Source organism: Urtica dioica, chromosome 10, assembly GCF_054948205.1.
Source record: "Urtica dioica subsp. dioica isolate 48M chromosome 10, U.dioica_male_clone48M_v1_H2, whole genome shotgun sequence".
Classification (NCBI taxonomy): Eukaryota; Viridiplantae; Streptophyta; class Magnoliopsida; order Rosales; family Urticaceae; genus Urtica; species Urtica dioica.
The window spans coordinates 15,435,772-15,461,199 of record NC_142765.1 but is presented as its reverse complement, the minus strand read 5'-3'; the positions used below and the strand labels follow the sequence as shown (position 1 = coordinate 15,461,199).

Below are 25,428 nucleotides of genomic sequence, written 5' to 3'. Positions count from 1 at the left end.
TTTTTGAAAGTTGATTAGGAAAAAAAAAAAAAAAAAAAAAAAAAAAAAAAAAAAAAAAAAAAAAAAAAAAAACTCACGTCACCTCTTAAAAGTGCAGTTTATTACGCCAATTTTATGATTAAAGTTGAAAAAATGGGAGTTTTATAAAACTATAATTTAAACTAGAAAGGATAATTAACAAATATTTAATGACTCTGAATTTGAATGATTATACAAGATTGTGTGTTCTAAGCTGAAATTCTGATTAGTTGCAAAGGCAAGATGTCGCACACAAAGTGTTGACAATGTGTCCGACAACTTGCTTGAACACAGATATGGATAAACAACAAAAAGTGCAGTAAACAAAGTACACAGGATATGGTTACCCAGTTCGGTGAAACACACCTACATCTGGGGGCACGCTGCCAGTGGAAATGATTTTCACTATCTTGTAGTCAATAGTACACACAAGGTTATATCTGATTACAATCGACAAATCAATAAAACCTAGAGACTATTACTACCAGTGATCACCTAGACAGGGACTCCCCCTGAATTTGAGCTCCGTCTCAATTCCACCCTTCGAGCAACCTCCTGGCTCGGATGACCTTCAGTCTTCAGTAGAACGTGAACCTTCAATCACGAAAAGCACAAGAACCCAAATCTCACATACACTCAATCTGTGGAATAGTGTTTGAGAGAGTACACCACTTAAAACCAAAACACACAGCCTCCCAGTCCGCCGATCTTGCACGTCTAAGAGCTCTGAGTGTTTGATCAAAAAAGTGTCAAGGCTGCTAAGGGAGAGCACACGGCTTTTATAGCAGCTGGACAATCCTGGAAGATATCTCGGGTTTCCTTACCCGGCCTCATGCGAATATCTCAATGTAAAGACTCCATCAAAGTGAATATTCGTGCAATGAAGATAGCAGCGGAGGATATCTTGCAATGAAGGCTCCAGCGAGGCAGATATCTTGTAATGAAGACAGCAGCGAGGCAATAACTCAGCATTAAGTCACCAGCGAAGCAATCTGTCGAAACTGGAAACTTGCCTAAAATACTGTCTGCACACACGAGGAAAGATGTCAATCCAGAAGATGAAACATAACATCTGACATCTTTCCATACCACTTGCACTAAAAAATAAAGCCAACAAAACAACGTAACAACAATCTCCCCCTTTGGCTATTTTTTAGGCAAGCACTTCCAGGACCAGTTCTCATACAAGCGTCAAAACCAGAAAGAGAGTCAAAATAAATGACCTCATGACGCCTCTCCCCCTGATTGCCTCAAAAAGATACCAAAGGAAAGGATCGACCAACACAGAGGGAGGAACAAAAGCCTGAAAAGGGAATGAGAACTAGGAAAACAGCATATCATTCAGCAGAAAAAGTACGATAGAGCTGTCTTACAAACCATCCAAGAACAAACCACATCAGTCTGAAGCACAAAAGAGAGAAAAAAAAATGTCTAGAAACGAGAAAAATACAGACCAGGAAAGAATCAACCAATAGTATCCTGATCATTCTCAGAGACATACACATCATCTTCAGAATCAGAGTCTTCAGTGGCTTCAGAGATATGAGACCCAGCGGCAGGACCTGGTTGAGACGAGGTGGCAGAGCTCGGGGCAATAAGATCTTTGAGAAGAGCTTCACACATGACTTTCCTGGATGAGAGAGTCTCGATGGTCTTTTTCAGAATCTCAACCTCTTCAAGGAGTTCCTTCACCACTTTTCTCTGAACACCTTCAGTCATGGAACTCAAGTGAAGATTGCTCGCAGGTGCGTCACATGTCTCGCCAGAAGGTCTGACAAGATCCTGAACATGTTTCCCTTCAAATAATTTGGGACTGAAGGAAAGGGCACCAGGACGCTTACCCACCACATCTGAGCTCCTCAAGATGTTCTTGTTTTGATCAAGCAGAATCCCAGTGATAAGAGAGGGAAAGCCGATGGGAAGCTTTACTGCAAAAGACTTGGCATGTTTTGCCAAGTGATCAAAAACAAAATCACCAAAGTCGAAAGAGGAGCGAGTACCTATCTGAAAAATGAGCCGAGCGAGATCTGCTGTGATGCTGGACCCATGAGAGGAGGGAGCCCAGTTGGCGATGCCAATGCGATACAGGACAGAGTACTTGACGGTGAGCTCGGCAGAGGGCAAAGTTCCCTTAGAGGGCCAGACCTTGGTCTCATTACCAGTAATTTCTTGCACGATGACGTCTAGAGAGGGAACACGATCAGCTGTGATGATCTTCCCCCGGCCCAAAAACTTGTTGATCACATCAGGAGAGATCTCAAAACTGTGACCTCTGACAAAGACCTTCCTGAACTCTGGGTCTTCTGGAGAATCAAAGGAAGAGGAGAGATTAACAATGAACTCTTTGACCAGCGCCGGATAGAACACTCCAATGCCAGTGACAGTCCTCAGCATCTCGGCGTCGTGAAGAAGCTCCATAATGGCATCAATTTTCAGCGCCTCAGTGGACAGTTCCTTTTCAGGAAAAATGGCGCGATGATAGACATATCTCCACTTGAGAACACCGTCTTCTTTGTGGAAGGAGACATTATCCATGGGAGCAGCAGGAATATTCTTCGGCAGCTTTTGTCCTCCTACGGACCTTTTGTTTCCCAAACCGAGAGGAAAAACAGAGTCTTCTTCTTCAATCACTTGGTCCTCAACAACTGGGGACAAGGGAGTCTGAGCCGGTTTCTTCACACGTTTCTTGATCATGCCTATCTTTTCCCTTTTCTTTTTCTGAGCCGGGATGGGGATAACTGGAGAGCTTTCTTCTGAAGACTTCATCTTCTTCCTCTTTTCAGACAGAAGAATGGCCAAGCACACATCATCATCTCTCTGAGTCTTCTTCTTCAGAGAAGCGAGGATGTCTTCTGCAGCCTCCTGAACCTGATCACCCTTCCTCTTTTGCCCTTGGGAAGATGTGGGCACATCTTTCGTGACATCTTTGTTCAAGCCCATCATGCCACCAATGACATCCTCAGGTGTAGGCTCATGATCATTAGGGCGCGAAATCTTATTTCTAGAACTAACATCAGGAACATTAGGAGCTTTGGGGTTACCTCGAACAATCTTATGAGGGCTCTCGATAGGAGACTCTCCAGACCTGACTTCTTCTTCGCGATCAGCAATGTCTTGTCCCTTTTCCGAGGAGGAACTGCTGGAGCTTGCTTCTCCTGTGATGTCGGCGATGGAAAGAGCAGCTTTCTTCAAAATAGCACTTCTGGCGGCAGAGAGAGATGGGTTCTTAGGAGGGACCGTCAACCCAGCGTTCGCACCTCCGGCCTGACCATCGGCGCGTATGCTGGGGTTCAGACCTCGAACCCGGACACCATGCATGTTACTCTCAGCCCCAGGTTTCTTTGAGGCGACATGTTTCTTCTTCATCGTGGCTTTCTCAGAAGGAGTGGTAGTACTGATTCCACTTCTCGTCCCAACCATTTTGAATAAAAATTTAGGGAAACTGCCACAAGGGTAACTGTCAAAATGGGTAAGAAAGCAAAATCGGGAAACAAATCTTAGGAGCACTGAAGAAGAATAGGAAATTTCGAAATTCAAACAGGAAATAACTTCCCCTTCTTTCTCGGAAGAGTAACCGTCTGCATGAGTGAGAACATGGCAAGAAAAACGACGTCGTAACTTCAAGTGGGCCTTGAACGTTCCTAGGCCCTGAGAGACAACACTTGGCAATATAGCCCGGCAAATCAGTCGAATGGGCCAACCAGAAACATGGGCCCATGAGAAAAATAACACACTAGTAACACGAACAAGAGTCAGCGAAGGATTAGCGCAAAAGTTAAGACCAAAAAATCCTTCGATAAACAATAATTGCTATTGATCAATAACACATAACCCAAGAGAAGATCTGAGATTTTCAAACCGGTTAGCATCCAAAGCCTTGGTGAAAATGTCAGCAAGCTGTTTCTCAGTGTGAATGTATTCGAGTTTGATCTTCTTTTCTTCCACAAGATCTCGAATAAAATGATGTCTGATCTCAATATGCTTGGTCTTACTGTGTTGAACAGGATTCTTTGAGATGTTGATGGCGCTAATGTTGTCGCAGAATAATGTCATGACATCTTGTCCAACATCATACTCAGCGAGCATCTGCTTCATCCAGAGAAGCTGAGTGCAACTGCTCCCAGCAGCGATGTATTCAGCCTCAGCTGTGGACAAGGAAACACAGTTTTGCTTCTTGCTGAACCAAGAGATGAGATTGTTTCCAAGATAGAAGCATCCACCAGAAGTACTCTTTCTATCAATCGTGCTACCTGCCCAGTCAGCATCACAGTATCCCACAAGCGTAGAAGAAGTATCATAGGTATATAGTAAACCGAAATCAGCAGTACCTGAGATGTACCTTATGATTCGCTTAGCTTGAGCCAGATGGCTAGCTTTGGGATTGGCTTGATAGCGCGCACAAACACCTACAGAGTAGGCTATGTCTGGTCGGCTGGCAGTGAGATAAAGAAGACTGCCAATGATGCTCCTGTAGAGACTTTGATCAACAGATTCTCCATGCTCATCCTTAGTGAGTTTGATGTGAGTAGCGGCCGGGGTCCGCTTGTGAGAGGATTTCTCCAGGCCAAACTTTTTCACCAAGTTTTTGGCATACTTACTTTGGGAAAGGAAGATACCATCATTCATTTGTTTGATCTGAAAACCCAGAAAGTAGTTTAATTCGCCGACCATACTCATCTCAAATTCTGACTGCATTTGTCGAACAAAAAGATCCACCATCTTGCTTGACATTCCTCCAAAGACGATGTCGTCAACATAAATCTGAGCTATCATGAGATTGTCATTCTCCTTTTTCACGAACAAAGTCTTGTCAACGCCACCTCGAGTATACCCATTCTGCACAAGAAATTGGGTCAGTCTTTCATACCAAGCACGAGGGGCCTGCTTAAGGCCGTAGAGAGCTTTTCTGAGTTTGTAGACATGTTGTGGAGAGCTGGGATCTGTAAACCCTTTTGGTTGAGCTACATAAACTTCCTCATTCAGATACCCATTGAGGAAAGCACTCTTAACGTCCATCTGATAGAGCTTGAATTGCAGGTGACATGAGATGCCAAGCAAAAGTCTGATAGCTTCTAGTCTCGCAACAGGGGCAAAGGTTTCATCAAAATCAACGCCTTCCACCTGTGAATAGCCCTGCGCCACAAGTCTAGCTTTGTTCCGAGTTATATTACCATGTTCATCAGATTTATTCTTAAAAATCCATTTAGTCCCAATGACATTTACATTGTTAGGCTTGGGGACCAGCTCCCAGACTTGGTTTCTTTCAAACTGAACCAGTTCTTCTTGCATAGCATTAACCCAGTATTCATCATCAATAGCCTCGTTAACATTTTTTGGTTCAATCTTAGAGACGAAGCAGAGATTACCAATCATTTCCCGGTAGTTAACAAGAGGTTTTGGACGAGTCTTTATTCCTTCACTGATTTCGCCAATCACCTCATGAGCAGGATGATTTTTCTGAATTCTTCGAGAGGGGATTCTCTGTTCAGTCTCAGGAGGGGAGCCTTCATCTGGAACACTGTCGCTAACTTTGTCATCAGCATCAGTCCTGACATTTGGATTTCCAGTGGAGATGTCGTCCAAGGGGTTATCAGCATCTGTCCTGACATCTGGGTTACTGGGAAAAACTTCATCCTCATCATTAGGACTGTTAGTAGCATCATGATCATCATCATTTATCACCACATTTATTGATTCCATTATAGTCTTAGTGCGTTTGTTAAAAACACGGTATGCACGACTATTTCTAGAGTATCCAAGGAATATACCTTCATCACTTTTCGGGTCAAATTTACGCCGTGGATCCCTGTCAGCAAGAATATAACACACCGAACCAAAAACATGGAAGTATTTCACATTTGGCTTTCTCCCCCTCCATATTTCATAATGAGTGCTGGAAGTACCTGGACGAATAGTAACTCTATTGTGAATATGGCAGGCAGTATTGAGAGCTTCAGCCCAGAAATGTGGTGGAATATTCTTGGCCAACATCATTACTCTAGCCATCTCCTGAAGGGTTCGATTTTTCCTTTCAACAATTCCATTTTGTTGAGGTGTGATAGGAGCTGAGAACTCATGTGCTATCCCTTCTTCAGTACAAAACTTAGCAAAGCTTATGTTCTCAAATTCCCTCCCATGATCACTCCGAATTCTGATCACTTTGCCTATGCTCTCTCCTTTTTCTCTCTGAACCTTCTTACAAAGAGCTTCAAAAACAGCAAAAGTGTCAGATTTTTCACGAATAAAATCAACCCACGTGTACCTGGAGTAGTCATCCACACAGACGAACACATATCTCTTCCCTCCAAGGCTCTCGACTTGCATCGGTCCCATCAGGTCCATGTGGAGAAGTTCCAGAACCCGAGATGTGGTAAGATGTTGCACCATCTTGTGGGACTTCTTGACCTGTTTCCCAATCTGGCACTCACCACAAATTTTACCTTCGACAATCTTCAGGTTTGGGACACCGATGATAGCATTCTCAGAGACAATTTTCTGCATACTTCTGAGATTTAGATGACCAAGCTTTTGATGCCACAGCTTGGTTTCATCAATTTTGGTCAAGAGACACTTGCTGGTAGGTGCGGGGTTCCACATATAGCAGTTGTCACGAGATCTGTTTCCTCGCATAAGTTCATCCTGATCTTCATTAATCACCACACACTTATCACGAGTAAAGTTGACATGCAAATTCAGATCACAAAGTTGACTAATACTAATGAGATTAGCAGTGAGTCCTTCTACCAACAAAGCCTCAGTCAAACAAGACATACCAGGATAGTTTAATTGACCTTTACCCACAATTTTGGCTTTGACTCCATCTCCAAAGGTAACATGGCAGTTGGAGTAAGGTTTTACGTTGGTCAGAAAGGTGTGATCCCCAGTCATGTGACGAGAACAGCCACTGTCGAAGTACCAGTCATTCCCGGTGGAAGCACTCAGAGAGGTGTAGGCAATATTGGCACGATAGGAGGGATTCTTCACTCTTCATTCCATCCGAGTAGCAGGTTGTTGATGAGAAGAGACATTTCTGTGGATGGACATGTGTTGACGAATATTTCTCCCATACAAACGATAGCAGAAAGGACGGATATGTCCCTTTCTTCCACAATAATGGCATACCCAGCGAGGTCTGTTGACAGGAGACCTGTTTGGTCCAGAATGATGATATCGAGAAATGTCATGAAATTTGTTGTTACCAGATGGTTGAGGCAAGTTTCGCGACATCTGGCTAGTCTGCTTTTGGGGAACGAACGTAGTCTGGGATGATGAAGCTCCATGGGTATATCCAAGTCCCTTCATGTTCTTCGCAGGTTTGCCGATGGTGAGGATTTTGTCAAGACTGTCAGTCCCAGAATTCAGCATTCTAACAGTTTTAGTCATGTGCTCGAGTTCGCCATTCAGACGACTGACTTCCTTCTTTAGATCCACAATAGTCTCCAGAAGTCTTGCTTTATCTTCAGTCAGGGTAAGGATGAGAGCACCCTGTTTGTCTAGAATCTGAGATTCCTCAACCCATTTGGTATGAAGGGTATTGTAGGCTTCATTCATAGCATCGTCAGATAGTTCATCATCAAGAACATATTTCTGAGAGCATTCACCAAATTCATTAGTAGACTCATGAGTATGAACAGAAGCAGTAAAGGCTACAAAATTACTTATCTGATCTGAGTCGCTCTCTTCATCTTCTTCATCCGAAAGAGTAGCGTTGTATCCCTTTTTCTGTTTCTTGAGGAAGTTGGGACACTCCTTCTGAATATGTCCAAATCCTTCACACTCGTGACACTGAATGCCTTTGCCTTTCCCAGATCGTTCACCACTTTTACTATTCCTGTGAGGATAAGTATTTTTCTGGAACTGTTGTTGGAAGTTGTCCTTGACATCTTGTGAGACATTTTTCCCATTCATCTGATTGAGTCTTTTCATGACCCTGCCATAGTTTTTTGCAAGCATAGCAATAGTATCATCAATATCATTGTCAGAGTCTGAATATACCTGATCCCTTGGTTCATGAACAGAACTTTTGAGGGCCATCCCTCTTTGTTTCTTTTCCACCTTAGGGAGAGAGAGTTCAAATGTCATGAGAGATCCCATTAGTTCGTCGAATTTCAACGTCTTTAGGTCATGAACTTCCTCAATGGCCGTGATTTTCATCTTGAATCTGGAGCTCAAAGCTCTCAGGGTTTTTCGAACAAGATCTTCATCTGTCATGGGTTTTCCGAGAGAATATGATTCATTGGCGAGATCACGAATGCGAACGTTGAACTCAGCGACAGTTTCGTCCTCGAGCATCGTGAGAGCTTCAAAATTGGTCGTGAGGTACTGAAGTTTTTGTTCCCGGACCTTTGTAGTTCCCTCATAGGCAACCGCGAGAATTTCCCAGGCCTCTTTGGCAGTAGTGCAAGTATTTATCAACCTGAAAACATCTTTATCAACACCATTAAATATAGCATTGAGAGCACGGGAGTTACCAAGGGCCGCCTCATCCTCAGTGGGGGTCCAGTCTTTTTCTGGCTTGGTTCCAGTACGGGCTCCTTTGTCATCAGTAGTCACAGGAGCTTCCCACCCATGTATCACAGCTTTCCACGTTCGACTATCCAGGGACCTCAAGAAGGCGGTCATGCGTGCCTTCCAATATCCATAGTTGATTCCGTCGAGTACTGGAGGGCGATTGACAGAACCTCCTTCTCGGGAACTATCCATAATAGGCAATCAGAAAGAAAATACAGGAAACCACCTAAGAGATCAAGGTGCCCGCTCTGATACCAATTGAAATTCTGATTAGTTGCAAAGGCAAGATGTCGCACACAAAGTGTTGACAATGTGTCCGACAACTTGCTTGAACACAGATATGGATAAACAACAAAAAGTGCAGTAAACAAAGTACACAGGATATGGTTACCCAGTTCGGTGAAACACACCTACATCTGGGGGCACGCTGCCAGTGGAAAGGATTTTCACTATCTTGTAGTCAATAGTACACACAAGGTTATATCTGATTACAATCGACAAATCAATAAAACCTAGAGACTATTACTACCAGTGATCACCTAGACAGGGACTCCCCCTGAATTTGAGCTCCGTCTCAATTCCACCCTTCGAGCAACCTCCTGGCTCGGATGACCTTCAGTCTTCAGTAGAACGTGAACCTTCAATCACGAAAAGCACAAGAACCCAAATCTCACATACACTCAATCTGTGGAATAGTGTTTGAGAGAGTACACCACTTAAAACCAAAACACACAGCCTCCCAGTCCGCCGATCTTGCACGTCTAAGAGCTCTGAGTGTTTGATCAAAAAAGTGTCAAGGCTGCTAAGGGAGAGCACACGGCTTTTATAGCAGCTGGACAATCCTGGAAGATATCTCGGGTTTCCTTACCCGGCCTCATGCGAATATCTCAATGTAAAGACTCCATCAAAGTGAATATTCGTGCAATGAAGATAGCAGCGGAGGATATCTTGCAATGAAGGCTCCAGCGAGGCAGATATCTTGTAATGAAGACAGCAGCGAGGCAATAACTCAGCAATAAGTCACCAGCGAAGCAATCTGTCGAAACTGGAAACTTGCCTAAAATACTGTCTGCACACACGAGGAAAGATGTCAATCCAGAAGATGAAACATAACATCCGACATCTTTCCATACCACTTGCACTAAAAAATAAAGCCAACAAAACAACGTAACAACATAAGCTATTCTAGACTGTTAATACAAATTACGTTTCTCAGGTACAGCAAAATTTAGTTTGTATAAGTCGGAATATCTCTTGGGAAACATTCTCAATATTGGAGAAAAGGATTCACACGTTTAATGCCAATTGTAGTAGTTACTAAATCATATATATATATATATATATATATAACAAAAAACTATTGGGTGACTGAAAATTAAAATAATTTATTAAACTGAACTAAAGGAATCAAGCTATATGTGAGCTTGATAGTTGGGATATCGCGTGTTGCGTATTTTTATGTTTAAAAAAAACTGATCTAGATGTCACGTTGGAACATGTTCTTTCAATCGGGTGAGTACTGTTATTCCTAGTGCTTCTAAATTATTCTTCTGAGATGAACGCTAACCTATTGGAAGGTCATAATGAAAGTGTTGAAGTCCTTGTCTTCTAATTAAGGTGTTATTGCATATACGATCGGATTTAGTTTTTCGATCTTGTGCGACTGGTGAAAGATGTGTGCACTGATTATCGCCAACTAATTACTTTTTCTCGAGCAATAGTTCATCTTTTTTTTTTTCATTGTTCTCGAGAGGAAGACTTCAATCTGTGCGCTTTGTACCGACATGATTAATGTTGGGTGTATATTTGCATTCGATCAATAATGGTTCCTTGGAAGTGAGGCAATCTTAGATCTAGAGAAGCCGATAACTTAATCTAAGTTCGAATTGTATATGTACTACTTATAGCGAATTGCTTTTCACCAGTGCTCATATTTCCCTCCAGAGTATATATGTATTTGTCCTCGATCGAGTTACTATTTTCTATGTCTTTTATTTTATTTTTATGATCTACTACTTGTTTATTATCACCGATAAATTAACAATATGATTTATTGTTTCGCTTATTTCCCCTTCGATTAACTATCTCAAGACGTATATAGTCATAGACTATACTGATGATAATATGTATGACTATATTCCTTAAACGAATATGAACTCTAATTTTCAAAAGAGATTATTAATTGATCTAGTCAACAGAATAAATCTAAATAAACTTAAAGAGATATAATGCGGGTAAAGTGAAGGCTTTGGGCTCATATACAAGCTAAATGTGCTAATCTCTGTAATCTAAAGTCTAAAGAAAAGAAAGAAAAAAATTAAATAAAACTTTTGAACAAGCGAGTATGAAGAAAAATGTCCACAACTTTGTGGCTTTTACATCCCGTGCTTCACCTTTGGATTCTCAAGTACATCAACAGTTTTATGGCACTCCTTTGAAGCAGTGATGATTGTGAAAAAAGTCCTTTTGCTGAAATTTATAAACGGCCATATAATAGAAAATTATTTCGTTTGAGTCAATTAGATTTTGATCTAACATTGATAAAAAAAAAAATTATGGGTTTTAGGCGTAGTAATTTCTATTTATCATCCATGCAAGATGTTTTAGTTTTTTTTTTTTTTTTTTTTTTTTTTTTTTTGTTATGTAAATAAGCGGGAAAAATAAACAACGGGGAGTGAACGGACCAATAAATAAGAACCCCTGGACTACACTGTCCCAATGGTTTGTCCTCATTTTTTTTAATATTTTTTTAATTATAAAACAGACCCTGCCAATTTCACCTGCTTGTAATTCGCTTGCTTCTTTCCCACGTTTTTGCAGAAAGAAGAGTTAAGACTGATGGGTGTGATGGATTCTGAATTAATATCCTTCAATTTTGCCTTAACAAAAAAAGAAAAATAAAATGAAAACAGAAACCCTACTTCAGAAAAAGTTTCACTTATTATTCACTTGGTCAGGCTAAATCTAAGAAAACAACCCCACCTTCTGAAGTCTGAACCCAAATACAGTACGTGCACACATATTATATTTATATATAAATATTTTGCATAATATCTCAGTTCCGATGAAATGTAACGCAAGCTAAGCCACAAAATTCTACAACCCAATAATTGAAGGAAAGTAGTGCAAGAGAGGAGATATCTTAGGCAATTGATCTGGGGACGAGCAGACATTCTAAGCTAACTTTTAACCGTAAAATTTTAGACCAAATTTATCTTAGCCGAAATCTCAGGGAAAAGGTCTCACTTTGATTGGTTAGCTTAATATTTCTACAGTTGATATATAATAGCAGCATAAATATAGTTTATTTTTTAATAAACAAAAGTTAGTTTTACACGTAAAATTGATTAGTATCTTTATTCACTGATTAAAATTAATATGAGTTTGATTTTAACCTAAAATTTCTAATCAATTAAGTAAATCGTGTAACTAATGTACAAACAAATCTATAAAAACTTTGCAATTGAACTCACCCATAGAATAAATCACGAGCGCCTGATTATCCGGATAAAAATGTCATTAGATTAAACTTATAACATCTACTACATATACTTGAACTCTGCTTCGATATAACAAATATTATCTTCTTTTTATCATCACCGCATATAAAAAGGGGCTTTTTTTTAGGCGAAGATGAATGCTTAATAGAAAATGACCACAGTAAATGAGCCAGAATTGAGGTATTATTAAACAAAGTTTTGAAAATAAGATAACCATGTAATTTTTAAGGAAAGGTTGAAAAGTCCATCTCTACTAAACACTTGTTTTAATAATCAACTTTTTAAGACTATTGATTTGTCTATCCCAAGGAAATAATTTTTTTCAATCTAGTTGTTAATAGTTTTAATAATTGTAATTAAAATGATAACTTTACCCTCCAACTTTTAGATAAATATTTAGATATGTAGAATCATCATAGTTAAATTACTTCATTCAACCCTTTTGTAATATATAACTAATAACGTTCACCGTTTTTCTTTGTATAAATTTTAACAGGTTTTGAAAAGGCTTAAATAAGGCTACAAAAAAAAGGGTTTTGTTAGGGTATTTTTATTATTTTATAACTAAAAAGATTTCCATTCAGTCAACCGAAAATTCAAAAGTAAGGTTCACTGAATACAATTATGTATTTAGTTGATAATTAATATTAAAAGGAAATTAAAAAAAATTAATCCCCTAAAAATAAAAGAAGTAATCAAATAAAAAGGAAATATATGATACATGCATTTTCGGCAATCTCGAGGATGTTTATTATGGCTGACATATACAGAGTCAGAGTGTTATTAAGGGAAAGAGATATATAGTCACGACAATACATTTATATCATCAAGATGATATGAGGATGATGATTCAAGAGAAGAAAGACGATGATGAATATTTCGATGAAAAGAGACGTGACGAGGCACAGAGAGTTCTCAGATCCAGAGATACGATTCAGACTCTGTGAGCGTGTGTTTTTGTGAAGTACTATACTGATAGTGAATGACATAGTGTTTTGTTGTGTGTGTTACAAAAGAGTAAGGCTGTGACAGGCTCACTTTTTTCTCTTTTTTATATTGATTTTTATGCCTAATAACACAGTAGCTATATATATATATATATATATATATATATATATATATATATATATATATATGTCGGGTATAGTATAATATATATATATATATATATATATATATATGTATATTCACCGTTTTTTTCGACCACATGAATATGTTGGTATATGTGTATATATTGATCAGCAATATGATATCAGACAGCACGCAATACATGACCTAATTGCCTAATCATATGTGCTTCAGTTTACTTTACTCTACACTTTAATATCTGTCTTCTTATCCATTTAAAACTGTAATTTGGAGAGAAAATAAAACTGATGTAAGGCCTCTCCAATCTAGATCCTCGTTTTGAGAATTTTCAAATCTTAAAATGAAGGTTTAAAAGTCTTCTATTTTAATGGGTACTTTAACTTTGAGAATTCTCAAACTTCAACAATTTATTTATGTTACATATTAATCTTTAATATTTAATAAAATTGAACATTATCATCCTTTATATTTATTTTACATATTAGTCTTTAATATTTAATAATATTAAATTTATATTTTTTTATTCATCCACTAGTCAATATATCAAATTATTAAATTAAAAAGATTTAATTATAATATTTTTATCTGTATATACCAAAAAATAAAATATTTAATTAAAATTTGAAAACGGGGTAAATTTTAACACTTTATACAAATTAAAAGAGTAAAACAGAATCATACAACAATTTTTTAAGGTGTGAATAGTTGACTTTCAAATTTGAGGTTCCATTATTCAAACCCTCGAGATGAAGTTTCGAGGTCCTTAATAATCCTCATTAGAGCACACAAAACCCTCAAAATGAGAGTTTAAGAGCCCCCATTGGAGATGGTCTTGAGCTGTCTGCTTATAAGAGCAATTCCAATGCATAAGTTATCAAATATTTACACATTATTTAAAAAAATATTTTTTTTATTCATACACATCATCAATTGTAATACTTTACATAAAATCCACTTCAATGGTGGTAGCACCAAAAAATGATTGAAGTGGGTTTCACTAAAACTTAATTAGCGGTGTGTTTATTATTTTATTATTTTTTTCATAAAAAAAAAAGCATAAGCATCGGTGCTGAAAAGTGACACAATTGGCATAATCATTACTATTCACAATGCTAATGTGTTAAAAAAAAAAGTGACATGACTTTGTCACATAAACAATAAAATAACTTTGATTATTTGTATTGGAGTCGCTCTAAGTTGTAATATTTGTGAAGAACTTTTTAGTTAGGGAAATAGGGAACCCTAAACCCTAATTTTTATTTATTATCATATTATCATACATACATATATATATATACATATATATATATATATATATATATATATATATATGGACAATCTATCTGTCAATTTTTCTTTTAGGAAATATTTATATTTGTCAAAGAATCTTTGTAAATATGAAACTACACACAACTTTTTTGTTAAGTATATACAATAACTTAGTACATGCACAAAACACAAGAAACTTCTGAGTAATAGAGAAGACATTGAAATAGTATAAGATATAAAGCAGAAATACACTCAATAATGTGTGTGCGTGTGTTTGGGTGTGAGAGATATAGAGAGATGAGAGGGGTCCGGAAATTCACTGTGAGAAAGACTTTTGTCTAAGGTTTCACTGTTATATGTCTAGTAAAGATTGTTACGCAATAACAACAGTGTGTGTGTATATATATATATATATATATATATATATATATATATATTTGTCTGTGTGTGTTAACTGTGAAGGAAAAGTCTGGTGATAATCAAGGACTCGAATTGAAATAGATGGTGGACTATTTAGGTATATATACCTAAATATGTGCACTGTAAGATACGAGTTTTTGGTAAAAATAAAATGAAACTCATGAATAATAAGAGATCCGAGATCTTAATATTGGACATAACTCCAGGTAAATATAAAATGAGTGGTGGAGTGAGTGTTTGGCAATTCAAAAAGACAAAAGAAAAAACAGTCGTTCTAATAAAATAAAGACCATGTATCATATTTCGCTAATATTCCAGGTTCTATAGGGGTACAATGTAAAAGCCAGAATTATTGAACCATGGTTTTGACAATTGTAGTACTCACTCTCCAAACAGAAAAAGTTGAAAGGCACAAATATATTAAACTAAGTATTCTATCGTACATATAAAGATGTAACTGAGCTTTTAGTGTTGTATTTACAAGAGCATTATTGGTTAATAAGATAATGTATTACAAGGGGAATATTCGCATTGACGTATATATTTTTTTCTTCTCCAAACACTACTGGGTCATTGTCATATATCATGCAATAAATTAACTAATGATTATAAAAAGAAAAAAGAAAACAAAATCATTAATATAATGTTGTTTTGGTGATATGCACTTACTTTTAGCTCCTTTTATGAGAATATAAAGATTGCTTATTTAGAGAATCTCGATCACATTTCTTTTTCACTTTCAGAAAGAAAAAAAGGGTTTACCAAAATATGGCTATAGTTTGTTATTTCTATGTTTCATGAAGACCAAAAACTACACACATAAGGAGTTATGAAATCAGCTAAACGAATAAGTTGATCAAATCTAAGAAGATCAAAGTTGTGGTCCTGAAGAATAAAAAGAATCCGAAAATAATAACAAGGCGAGAATATATGTAGGTTAAAAAGAGGACTAAACCCTAGATATCTTAGGCTTATGAAGAATAATATTTTTTTATTATACAACTAGTTTTTGTTACATTAATTCTTAAACATATGTCAACTCGCATGCGAATGGGTTTGCAGAGAGAGTTTAAACTTTGAACTAATTTAATTACACAACATATAAGATAGATGAATTAATTTATTCCACAGCAGCTAGTTATATATATAGACAATATATATCTTATAAATAGAAATGCTTTATACAGCTTTATTTAGGCCCCTAGCAACCCCCATGGCTAAGACATCGACAACCAATCTTAAATATATAAATATATATAGACTTCTTATCAGTCTCACAAAAAGAACCAAAACCCACAGAATACATACGTACAAGACCATGACCGAGAACAACACAGGAAAAAAAAGGATTATTTATCTGTATATATATAGGGCAGGACTATGGTAGAGGTATAAGTGCTCTCTCACGTGAGGCTATACACAGAGCCTCTCAAAGCAAGGGAATACTACTTAATTGATGATCAATAATATTTGTAGAAGAAGAAGAAGAAAAAAATCCCCTTAAAAACACATAATTTATATAATATATTTTACCTCTTGATCAATTTGTGCACGATGCTCTCTCTCTCACTCTATATTTCTCTTCCTCTCTCTCTCTCTCATCATCAAATACTATGCCCTCCTCCACCGTTGCCGCCAGAATTGGGATTGTTTCCGTTATTAGGGTTTTGATGATGATCATGCCATGGGAGAATGTAGGGAAAGGATGATTGGTGGTGATGGGGGTAAAACCCGCCGGGAGCGCTTTGGTGGGCCCGCGGCGGGCCCGCCGAGGGAGGCAAGGGAGCCAAGTGGTGGGCGTGGTCGGGGACGATGACGTCATTGCAGGCGAAGCGGATGAGGTCAGCGTTGGCGGCGTCGAGCTCCTTCTGGAGGCGGTGGACTTGGCGTTGGAGGAACGAGATGGCTCCGACGCAGCCGTAGACCGGGTCCCGCACCCTGGCCTCAGCCTCGTAGGCCAACGAGTTCACCGCGTCCTCGCGCTGCTGCGACGGAAGCTCGTTGAGGAGCTTCGTGACGTTGCTCGCACCGAAGATCTTGTGCACGTTTGCGAACTTCTGAGGCTCCTCGGGCGGGAAGTAGGGCGCGAATATGCAACCCGGCATGCACTTCCTCCGCAGGAATTTGCACGCCGCGCACGGGGAGTTGTACGACGACGACGACGCCATGATTATTCGATCTCTAGGGTACCTGAAATTAATATATATTTATCTATTCTGAAAATTATTAGATCGGCTACTCGAATTTTCGATATTATTCCTTTTCTTTTTTCATAGGCGTCGCAATCTCGCAACTTGATTGGAGTTAAATATGAAAGATATTTTAAACCAAAATTAATTACTTAGATGCATATAGGGATCATCTTGTCTGTATAACTGGCTAGGGTTAAACAATGTAACCTATATAGATAGCCATTCTTAGATAAAGTTATTTAGCAAGTAATTTTTGTAGAGTCTATAGCTAAAACCTAAATTGGAAAATTTACCTCTGCCTTTCTCTATTTGAGCTATATGCGTGTGTGTCTCCTACACATATTACCCAGCCCTAAATCTATAACCGTCACTAATATACATTTTTTTTTATTTCTCTATTTTGTGCGAATATATTCCTATAGATTTATTGTCTACTACTCTTGAAAAAAAAAATGTATTATGGTCATCTTTGCATGTTTTATTAAGCTCACATTTTTGCTCACTGACACACTGATTCATTCGCTTGATTAAAAGAGTAACAAGTGATGATAACAAACGAAACTCTCTCAGGCTACTTGATATGGTTAGATCTGATTATAAGTTGTGTCAAAGTTCTAAAGAACATATAAGGAAACACCTAATTTAAACTTCTAAATCTTAAAAGGATCTAGAATCTCTGTGACCTTTAATACCTTATCACCAAAAGAAAAAGGAAAAAAACAGAGAGAAAAAGAGAGAAAGATATAGAGCATTTGTATAGTAACACATATAACTTATTAAGGAAACCATAAATTACACCAATATATGTATGAGTGTGTATATATATAAAACTATATATGCTGATTTAATTTACCTGCTCGAGATCTAGGTTTCGTTGATCAAATGAAAATAAAAAGGTACCTCCCTTTTTGCCTTGTAAGAAATCTCTTAAAATTCAAGAGTTTGCTCTCTCAATTTGTCCCCTTCCAATAATATGATAAACTAATGACCTTGGCCAATTATGATAGGACTGACTGAGCATATAACAGATTTTGTACAGGTGGGTTGATCCTTAAAAGAGGGAAAACCCTAAGTAGAGAGAGAGAGAGAGAGAGAGAGAGAGAGAGAGAGAGAGAGAGCTGCAAAGTTCAGTGACAAAAAGGTAATGAGGTTGTGAAGGAGAAACACAAAGGAGCATTTAGTGGATGGAGAGGGAATAGAGGCACAAGACAAAGATAATAAATGGGAGGTACACTAAAAAAGAATGACTATGACACTGCGTCTAATAATAATTTCAGAGTATGTGAATGAGAGGATGTTTCCCATTCCTCATTCCACTTTTCTTTATCATTATCATATACATTTTCGAACAAGTTTAATTATACCCCCCCAACACCCATTAAATATACTTATATACATATACACATTATATTCTCCCAACTATGTATGCCAAAGAAAATATCTCAAGTATTTAAATTATGTACCACAAGGGCAATCAAAAATAAAATTATGCACCTAGCAAATGCGCCTCTACTATATATACCCATCTACTGATTATTGGTCAATACGCAAGTTGACTTGGTTACTTATGACCAGTTGACATGGTATGTAATTTATCAGTTTCATAAAAGAGAGTGCCTTTGTTTTAGCTTTAATTTCACAGAGAGAGAGAGAGAGAGAGAGAGAGAGAGAGAGAGAGAGAGAGAGTTATGTGTCAGTGAATGACGATAGTACTTCTTCTCCTGATGGCGCTTAATTAATCTTTGGTAGGGAAAGAACTATATCAGGGCGTACAAATGATGTGGTTATTGATATCCTCAATAATTTTAATAATAATAATAATGATATGGTCCAGTAATATAGTTTCGACGGATATAAGCATCAAATAGCTGTAATATTATATGATCAGAGATTCCTAATATGCTCTTGTTTGGGGACATGAAAGAAGTCAACTTGTAGCTAGAATTTCAACACACATTTTAATTAAATAAACTAATTAATCACACACACACACGTATATATATATATATATATATATATATATATGTGTGTGTGTATATATTTATATGTATATATCTTATCCTTAGATCCCTAGATACATATATCGGTAAGTGAGAACGAATTATAGGATAAAATGTTATGATCCGTTACACCTCATGCCACTCCTTTGTCTGAAGTAATTTATATGTACAAGTATATATATAAATCTAAGAATAGACTGTAAATAAATATTCCAGCTGTGGGACACGGAGGCATATTCTTGTAATTAATAGGAAAATAAACATATAACTAATTAATTAGGAGTCATGATGTGCGTTCATACGCTAATAGCTAGCCTTTTTTTTTCCTTCCTTCTTTTTTGACCTAATCTAGAATTACCAATAACTTGACTCTGTAAAATTGAACATTTGTAACTGCAAGTGTCTCTATCTATGTATCAGCAACAATTTAAAGTGGCAATGGAAACAATATTTAACTGCCAAACTTCTGTACAAGATGGTTGATATTTGAGACATATTGACCCTTAGGTCGTGTAAAAAAGATCAAGCTAAGTAGATAGCTACACGTATATATATATATATATATATATATATATATATATAATATAATATTATATTATATACACAGGTAAATTAATTATTATATTCTCATTCGACAATCTTCTTCATCTGCAGAGTCACAGCACTGCCATTATATATATTTATAGAATTTCATATAGACCAATGGACTTAAATGATTACTAACCAAAACATAACAAATACTAAAGGATTGAATCCTATTGTTAGTTCTCTTGTATGGGTTTACAATTAAGGTAAATTAAATAGCCCCTGTGTGCCTAGATTAAATATTTCTGGGATTCCTTTCACGGCTCAATCATCCAGATTTGTAACAATGAAAACGACGACGTGATTGTGACGTGTATTACGGGCAATGGTTTATTATTTTGTATATGCTTATTTATTTGTCCCGAAAATCCACAAGGGTTAATAGGATTCTCTATAGTGTATATGTAGGTTAAGAATGTTCATATTGGAAGTGATGATTACTTGGTTTCTACTTCATATCAAAGCAATTGAAAAGATAACACACACATGGCAGTGCTATTTACAAAAACCTTTGTGATGATTTAATGAATATTATACTCAATGAGACATAGTCTTAGTCATTACACGTAGCTACTTGTTTATTAGTTTTATTTATTTATTTATTGCTTTATTTTTCTTATGTAAGAATCTGGCTGCACTTTCGGCAAAGATTTCAGTGATTGAAAACAAATCAATGCCTGAAACTTCTTCCTAAAGCTTAATTAGTTAATATGACTGAACATAATGATATTGGTTCAATAATCCCCAGAAATGAGTAATCTATGTTTTTGGACTCCAAAGGTCTACTACGGTAGTAGTACTACCGAATACTATATACATATATATATATATAATATATATATATATATATATATAATTTTTGCCAAAGTATTGGGCTAGAAATCGTCTTAGTTTCTGCTATCAATATATATGTATATATAATATACATATATATATATAATATATATATATATAATTTTTGCCAAAGTATTGGGCTAGAAATCGTCGTAGTTTCTGCTATCAAGTTCGAAGCATGAGATTAACTATCAATTTTTATCCCCGTTTTCATATGGGTATAGAAGATAAACTCTTGATATTAATGTATAACAAGATCGCTGTTGTATAATTTGCAACAACAAAAAAAAAACACTCTATAGGATAGAAATAATAACCTGAAAAGACTAAAATTATTGACTTGAGGCAAGTCACATGCTTCATTAAATGAAAATAATTTATCAGATGACTACGTAATGTGCCAGTGTGAGTAATCAGAATATTTATTTGAGTATATTTCTTTTTCTATATACAAACATACCCAAATTCACAAAAACAAGACAGTAATAAAGTGTGAATGGCAATGAGTTGAATTGAAATACATGATGTTCAACAGTTACCAAAATTGAAATGCCCTAGGCTAGGAGCAATATATAGTCTATATACATAGGGTTTTAGTAGAGCTCCTTTATTGGGGGACCTAACCTAAGAGACAGTAAATGTTTTTTGCCCTCAAACCATACACATTGTGTCTGTGCGTTTCAATCACTCTCCTCATACCTTCAAATTTCAATCAATCAAAAGAGAGAGAAAGAAAAAGAAAAGTCGTTATCATTCCCAGCCAATTCATATTCTTTTTTCCGTCTCCTTCACATTCACAGATATATGTATATATACATATATATAAGGGTTCCAAAATCCCAACCCCATATGTTTATGTAGGCCAATGATATGTCTGGGAGATGGGCAATGAAGACAGAGACAGGTTGGGGTTTGAAGGGCTATCTCTGAAACCCTATCACACATTCATATTTCTCTCTATATATACCTTACTGGGCTCTCTAATTTCTTGTCCTTTGAGATGACCCCTCATAACCAGAATTCAATGCAAATTAGATTATTTGAGAGAATGTGTTTGAATGTATGATGTGGAAAGCAGGTTCATATACTATATGCTAGCTAGGGCAAGAGCTGGCCTATTCCTATCCAATAATTTATATACAATAAATTTCCTATCATATATGTTTACGAAAAAAAAAATTGTATGATAAATATCAAGTACTCGATTTTTTTAATTATTAATCTCACAATTTTCATTGAATTACAAAAAGAATCCTAGAGAAAAAGCGAACCATAAAAAATTTACGACCAATAAAATGAAAAAAAATTGTTCGGAAATGCGATTAGAATTCAAATCCTATATTTTAAAAATATCATGGGTGGGAAATCTCGATATATTCATATTATGTAACACTTACATTGATGGCGATACCTACTTTTATTGTAATTTTGGTATATGTGTGGCATACCGTGGACGTTAGTCGGATACTTTTGGATTATGTAAAATAAATTAGAACAAATAATATATGATGAAGACATACATTTAATTGGTGGGAAATTAAAATATTGAGACGATAAATTTCACATAGGATCGGACCAAAGTATATGCAAAAATTCTTCTTTTTTCCCTTTAGTTTGTTCTAAGTTGTCTTCCCCCTTATTTTCTCTTTCATCCAATGTTTATTTTTCTCTATCTTTTTATTTTTAACATTTTCTCATTAATCTCTCGTATATGTCTCAACCATATACGATTTCTTGTCATGCACCTTATAACCTCCCGCAAAAGTCCTTGAAAGTCCCAAACTTCCAACACTTTTTTTAGAATGACATTGTTATCCAAGGATCTGTTTCGCAAGGCCTTATATATTATAATTAATAACATTTCCCACAAGAAAAAATAACTTGTTTTGATACTGTTACAAACGTTCACCACAACTCAGTATCAAAACCAGATACCTTAAATCGCAAGCAACCACACAACGCAAAACTAAAACCAGAAAAATTGAAAAAGAAAAGAAAAAAGAACGAAGAACACCGGATTGTTATCGAGGTTCGGCGTTAACAAGCCTACATCCCCGCGAACTCCTTCAGATCAAGGACGTTCGATTTGCACTAATCTTCAAGCGTGTACAACCAGATCGATTACAACTCTTCACTAAGAGCACCTCAGACGAAAACTCACAATCACTCAAGAATTTGGCTTTTCCAGAGAATCTCACTCAATGCCTTTTTCTTACAATGAATTTTCGATCGTTCTAATCACACTCTAGCTATCTCTATTTATAACAAAACACGAGTACACAAACCCGGGTAGATACATTATAACAGAAATAACCACCTAGATCTACTAGCGTGAATCTCAGCCGTTGACGATCTCTTAATCCTGTTCGCTCGTAGAACCACGTCAGCACCCCACTTTAAACCACTATAAGAAATACCACATTTAGCGACGAAACTATTAGCGACGACTTAATCGTCGCTAATAAATCGTCGCTAATCACCCTTTTAGCGACGATTTTATCGTCGCTAATTTTTTGGTGCCAAAAATATTAAAGTTTGGCGGCAAAGATAATTAGCGACGAATTTATCGTCGCTAATTCTTTTTTGTCGTCGCTAAGTTCCCGGGAAAATAATTAGCGACGATAATATCGTCGCTAAATGTTTTTTTGTCGTCGCTATACAATTAGCGACGATAATATCGTCGCTAAATGTTTTTGAATTTTGACGAATTTTAAAGAGGGAAAAATCCGTCACATTAAATTACAACGATATGATTTAGCGACGAATTTTAATCATTTAGCGACGATTTAATCGTCGTTAAATGTTTTTGAATTTTGACGAATTTTAAAGAGGGAAAAATCCCTCACATTTAATTACAACGAAATGATTTAGCGACGAATTTTAATCATTTAGCGACGATTAAATCGTCGCTAAATGTCTTTAAATACCAGATCGCGAATCAGTTTCCCCATTTCGTTTTTCCTTGACCTAAATCGAGTTTTCTCTCAGTTTCGCCTCTCCCGCCGTGTGCCCTCCTCCGCCGTGTGCCGCCGACGCCGTCGACACCGAAGTCGTCCTCTCCGGTAAGTCTCTCTCTCTCTCTCTCTCCTCAGCTCTCTCTCCTCACAGCTCTCTCCTTACCTCTCTCTCTCCGATTGCAGCTCCTCCGCCGTGCTCCGCCACTACTCCGCCGCTCCGCCGCCGACGCCGTAGCCGCTTCCCCGCCGACGTCGTCCTTGGCCGCTTCCCCTTCTCTCTGGCCGCGCGCTCTCCCTCTGACCGTGGATCGGTAAGTTTTTTTTTTAAAACTTTATATATATATATATATATATATATATATTAGTTATAGAATTAATATAGTAGTTATATATATTAGTTATTTATATATATATATATATAACTTTAGTTATATATTAGTTATAAATTTATTTTGATTAGTTATATTTACATAATTTATATTTTTAGAATTATATATTTGTTATAAATTTTATAAAGTATAAATGAAGTAATTAGTTATAAATGAATTATATATGTGTTACAAATTTTATAAATATTGAAATTAGTTTTATAAATATTTGTTAATTTTTTGGGCTTTTTGATTTCTTAAGGCTTGATTGTGTGAGACGTTTATGAGAGTGTTTAATGGTTGGGTGATGATTGTAGGGCATGTTTTAATTTTTGTTGAATTTTTTTGGACGAATTTTGGTTTGGAATTGTGTTGGACGTGTGAATTTTGAGGTTTTGTTTGGAATGCTATTTAAAATTCTGTTGATTATGAGGCTGTGATGATTTTTGTGAATTTCGAATTATTGAGACTTGTTTGTTGTCTTGGCCGAGTGCTCGTTTTTGCCATGTGTTATCTTGGCCGAGGATTTGAGTTAGCCGTGTTGTTATTTTTGGCCGAGGACTTGTCTTGACCGATTGCGTTTTGTGATTCTGAGCCTCGGGTTATTTATTTTGGTGATTTTGATGAGGATTCACTTGTTTGTGATTTTGATGAGATTGATGAAATGTGATTATTCCGTTTCGCGTTCGATTTTTGAAGTTGTGATTGGATTAGGAATTAATTTGAAAATGGATTTGACAGTTGAGTTTTGAAATCAATGAATAATGATTTGAGATTGATTTTTTTTTTTGCGGGCTCGGCTTTTTGCTAGTTAATCTTGAAGTTGAAATTTAAATTTTATGACGAGTTAGAAAATTTTAATGATAAGTCTAGAAACTTTTATGACAAGTCTAAGGATTTTGTGACAAGTTATAGTTTGATTCGTGTTTGGTTGTGTAACTTGTCTTGACAAGGATTTTGTGCCGCACCATGCAGAGTTTCAGCGCCAGCAGAAGAGCGTTTCACGTCGAGGCGGGGGAAAACGAGTGGCGGGACGACGAAGCAAAGGTCGCGACTAGTGTTTTATTACATATTTTGTATGTAGTAGATTTTTATTTGCATATTTGTCGATAATCGAAATCGTAACCGTATTTTATATATAAGTTCATTTCGATAATATAATTTGATTTTTATTTTATTTTTAATGTTTGAATTTCATAAACGAAAAACAAAATAAAAAATAAATAATTAACGACGATAAAAATTAATAATTTTAGAAATCGAAAAAAAAAGTTTGTAATTAGCGACGACAAAGTCGTCACTAATTATTAAAAAATTAACGTATTAGCGACGACTTAATCGTCGCTAATTCGCGCGCGAAATTCACCCGCGGGAATTAGCGACGATTAAGTCGTCGCTAAATAATTAAAAAGACTCCTAGTTTAAACATTTAGGGACGAAAAATTCGTCGCTAATATCGTCGGTAAATATTTAGCGACGATTAATTTGTCGCTAAATATATTTAGGCACGGACATTTAGCGACGATAAAAATCGTCGCTAAAATCGTCGCTAAATATATTTAGCGACGATTATGGGGTTATTAGCGACGAAAAAAATCGTCGGTAATTGCCCGATTTGTTGTAGTGAACCAGCTCGCTACCAGCTCGCTAAACACACCAGCTCGCCAGCTCGCATCTCGCTCAAC

General features: G+C 36.6%; 1 protein-coding gene across 1 annotated transcript; it reads right to left on the bottom strand.

Annotated features, from left to right (window-relative positions):
• Positions 1-15,941: 15,941 nt before the first annotated feature.
• Positions 15,942-18,095, bottom strand: LOB (Lateral organ boundaries (LOB) domain family protein). Its single transcript, XM_089628764.1, has 2 exons — positions 17,853-18,095; positions 15,942-17,018 (listed from the first exon to the last, which is right to left on the bottom strand). The coding sequence occupies exon 2, from the start codon at positions 16,973-16,975 to the stop codon at positions 16,412-16,414; it is 564 nt and encodes a 187-aa protein (XP_089484890.1). The 5' UTR covers positions 16,976-17,018; positions 17,853-18,095; the 3' UTR covers positions 15,942-16,411.
• Between the last annotated feature and the right edge of the window lie 7,333 nt (positions 18,096-25,428).

What these genes read in the sequence shown, in the direction of transcription:
- LOB (XM_089628764.1), bottom strand. Translation starts at nt 16,975, where the DNA reads ATGGCGTCGTCGTCGTCGTACAACTCCCCGTGCGCGGCGTGCAAATTC.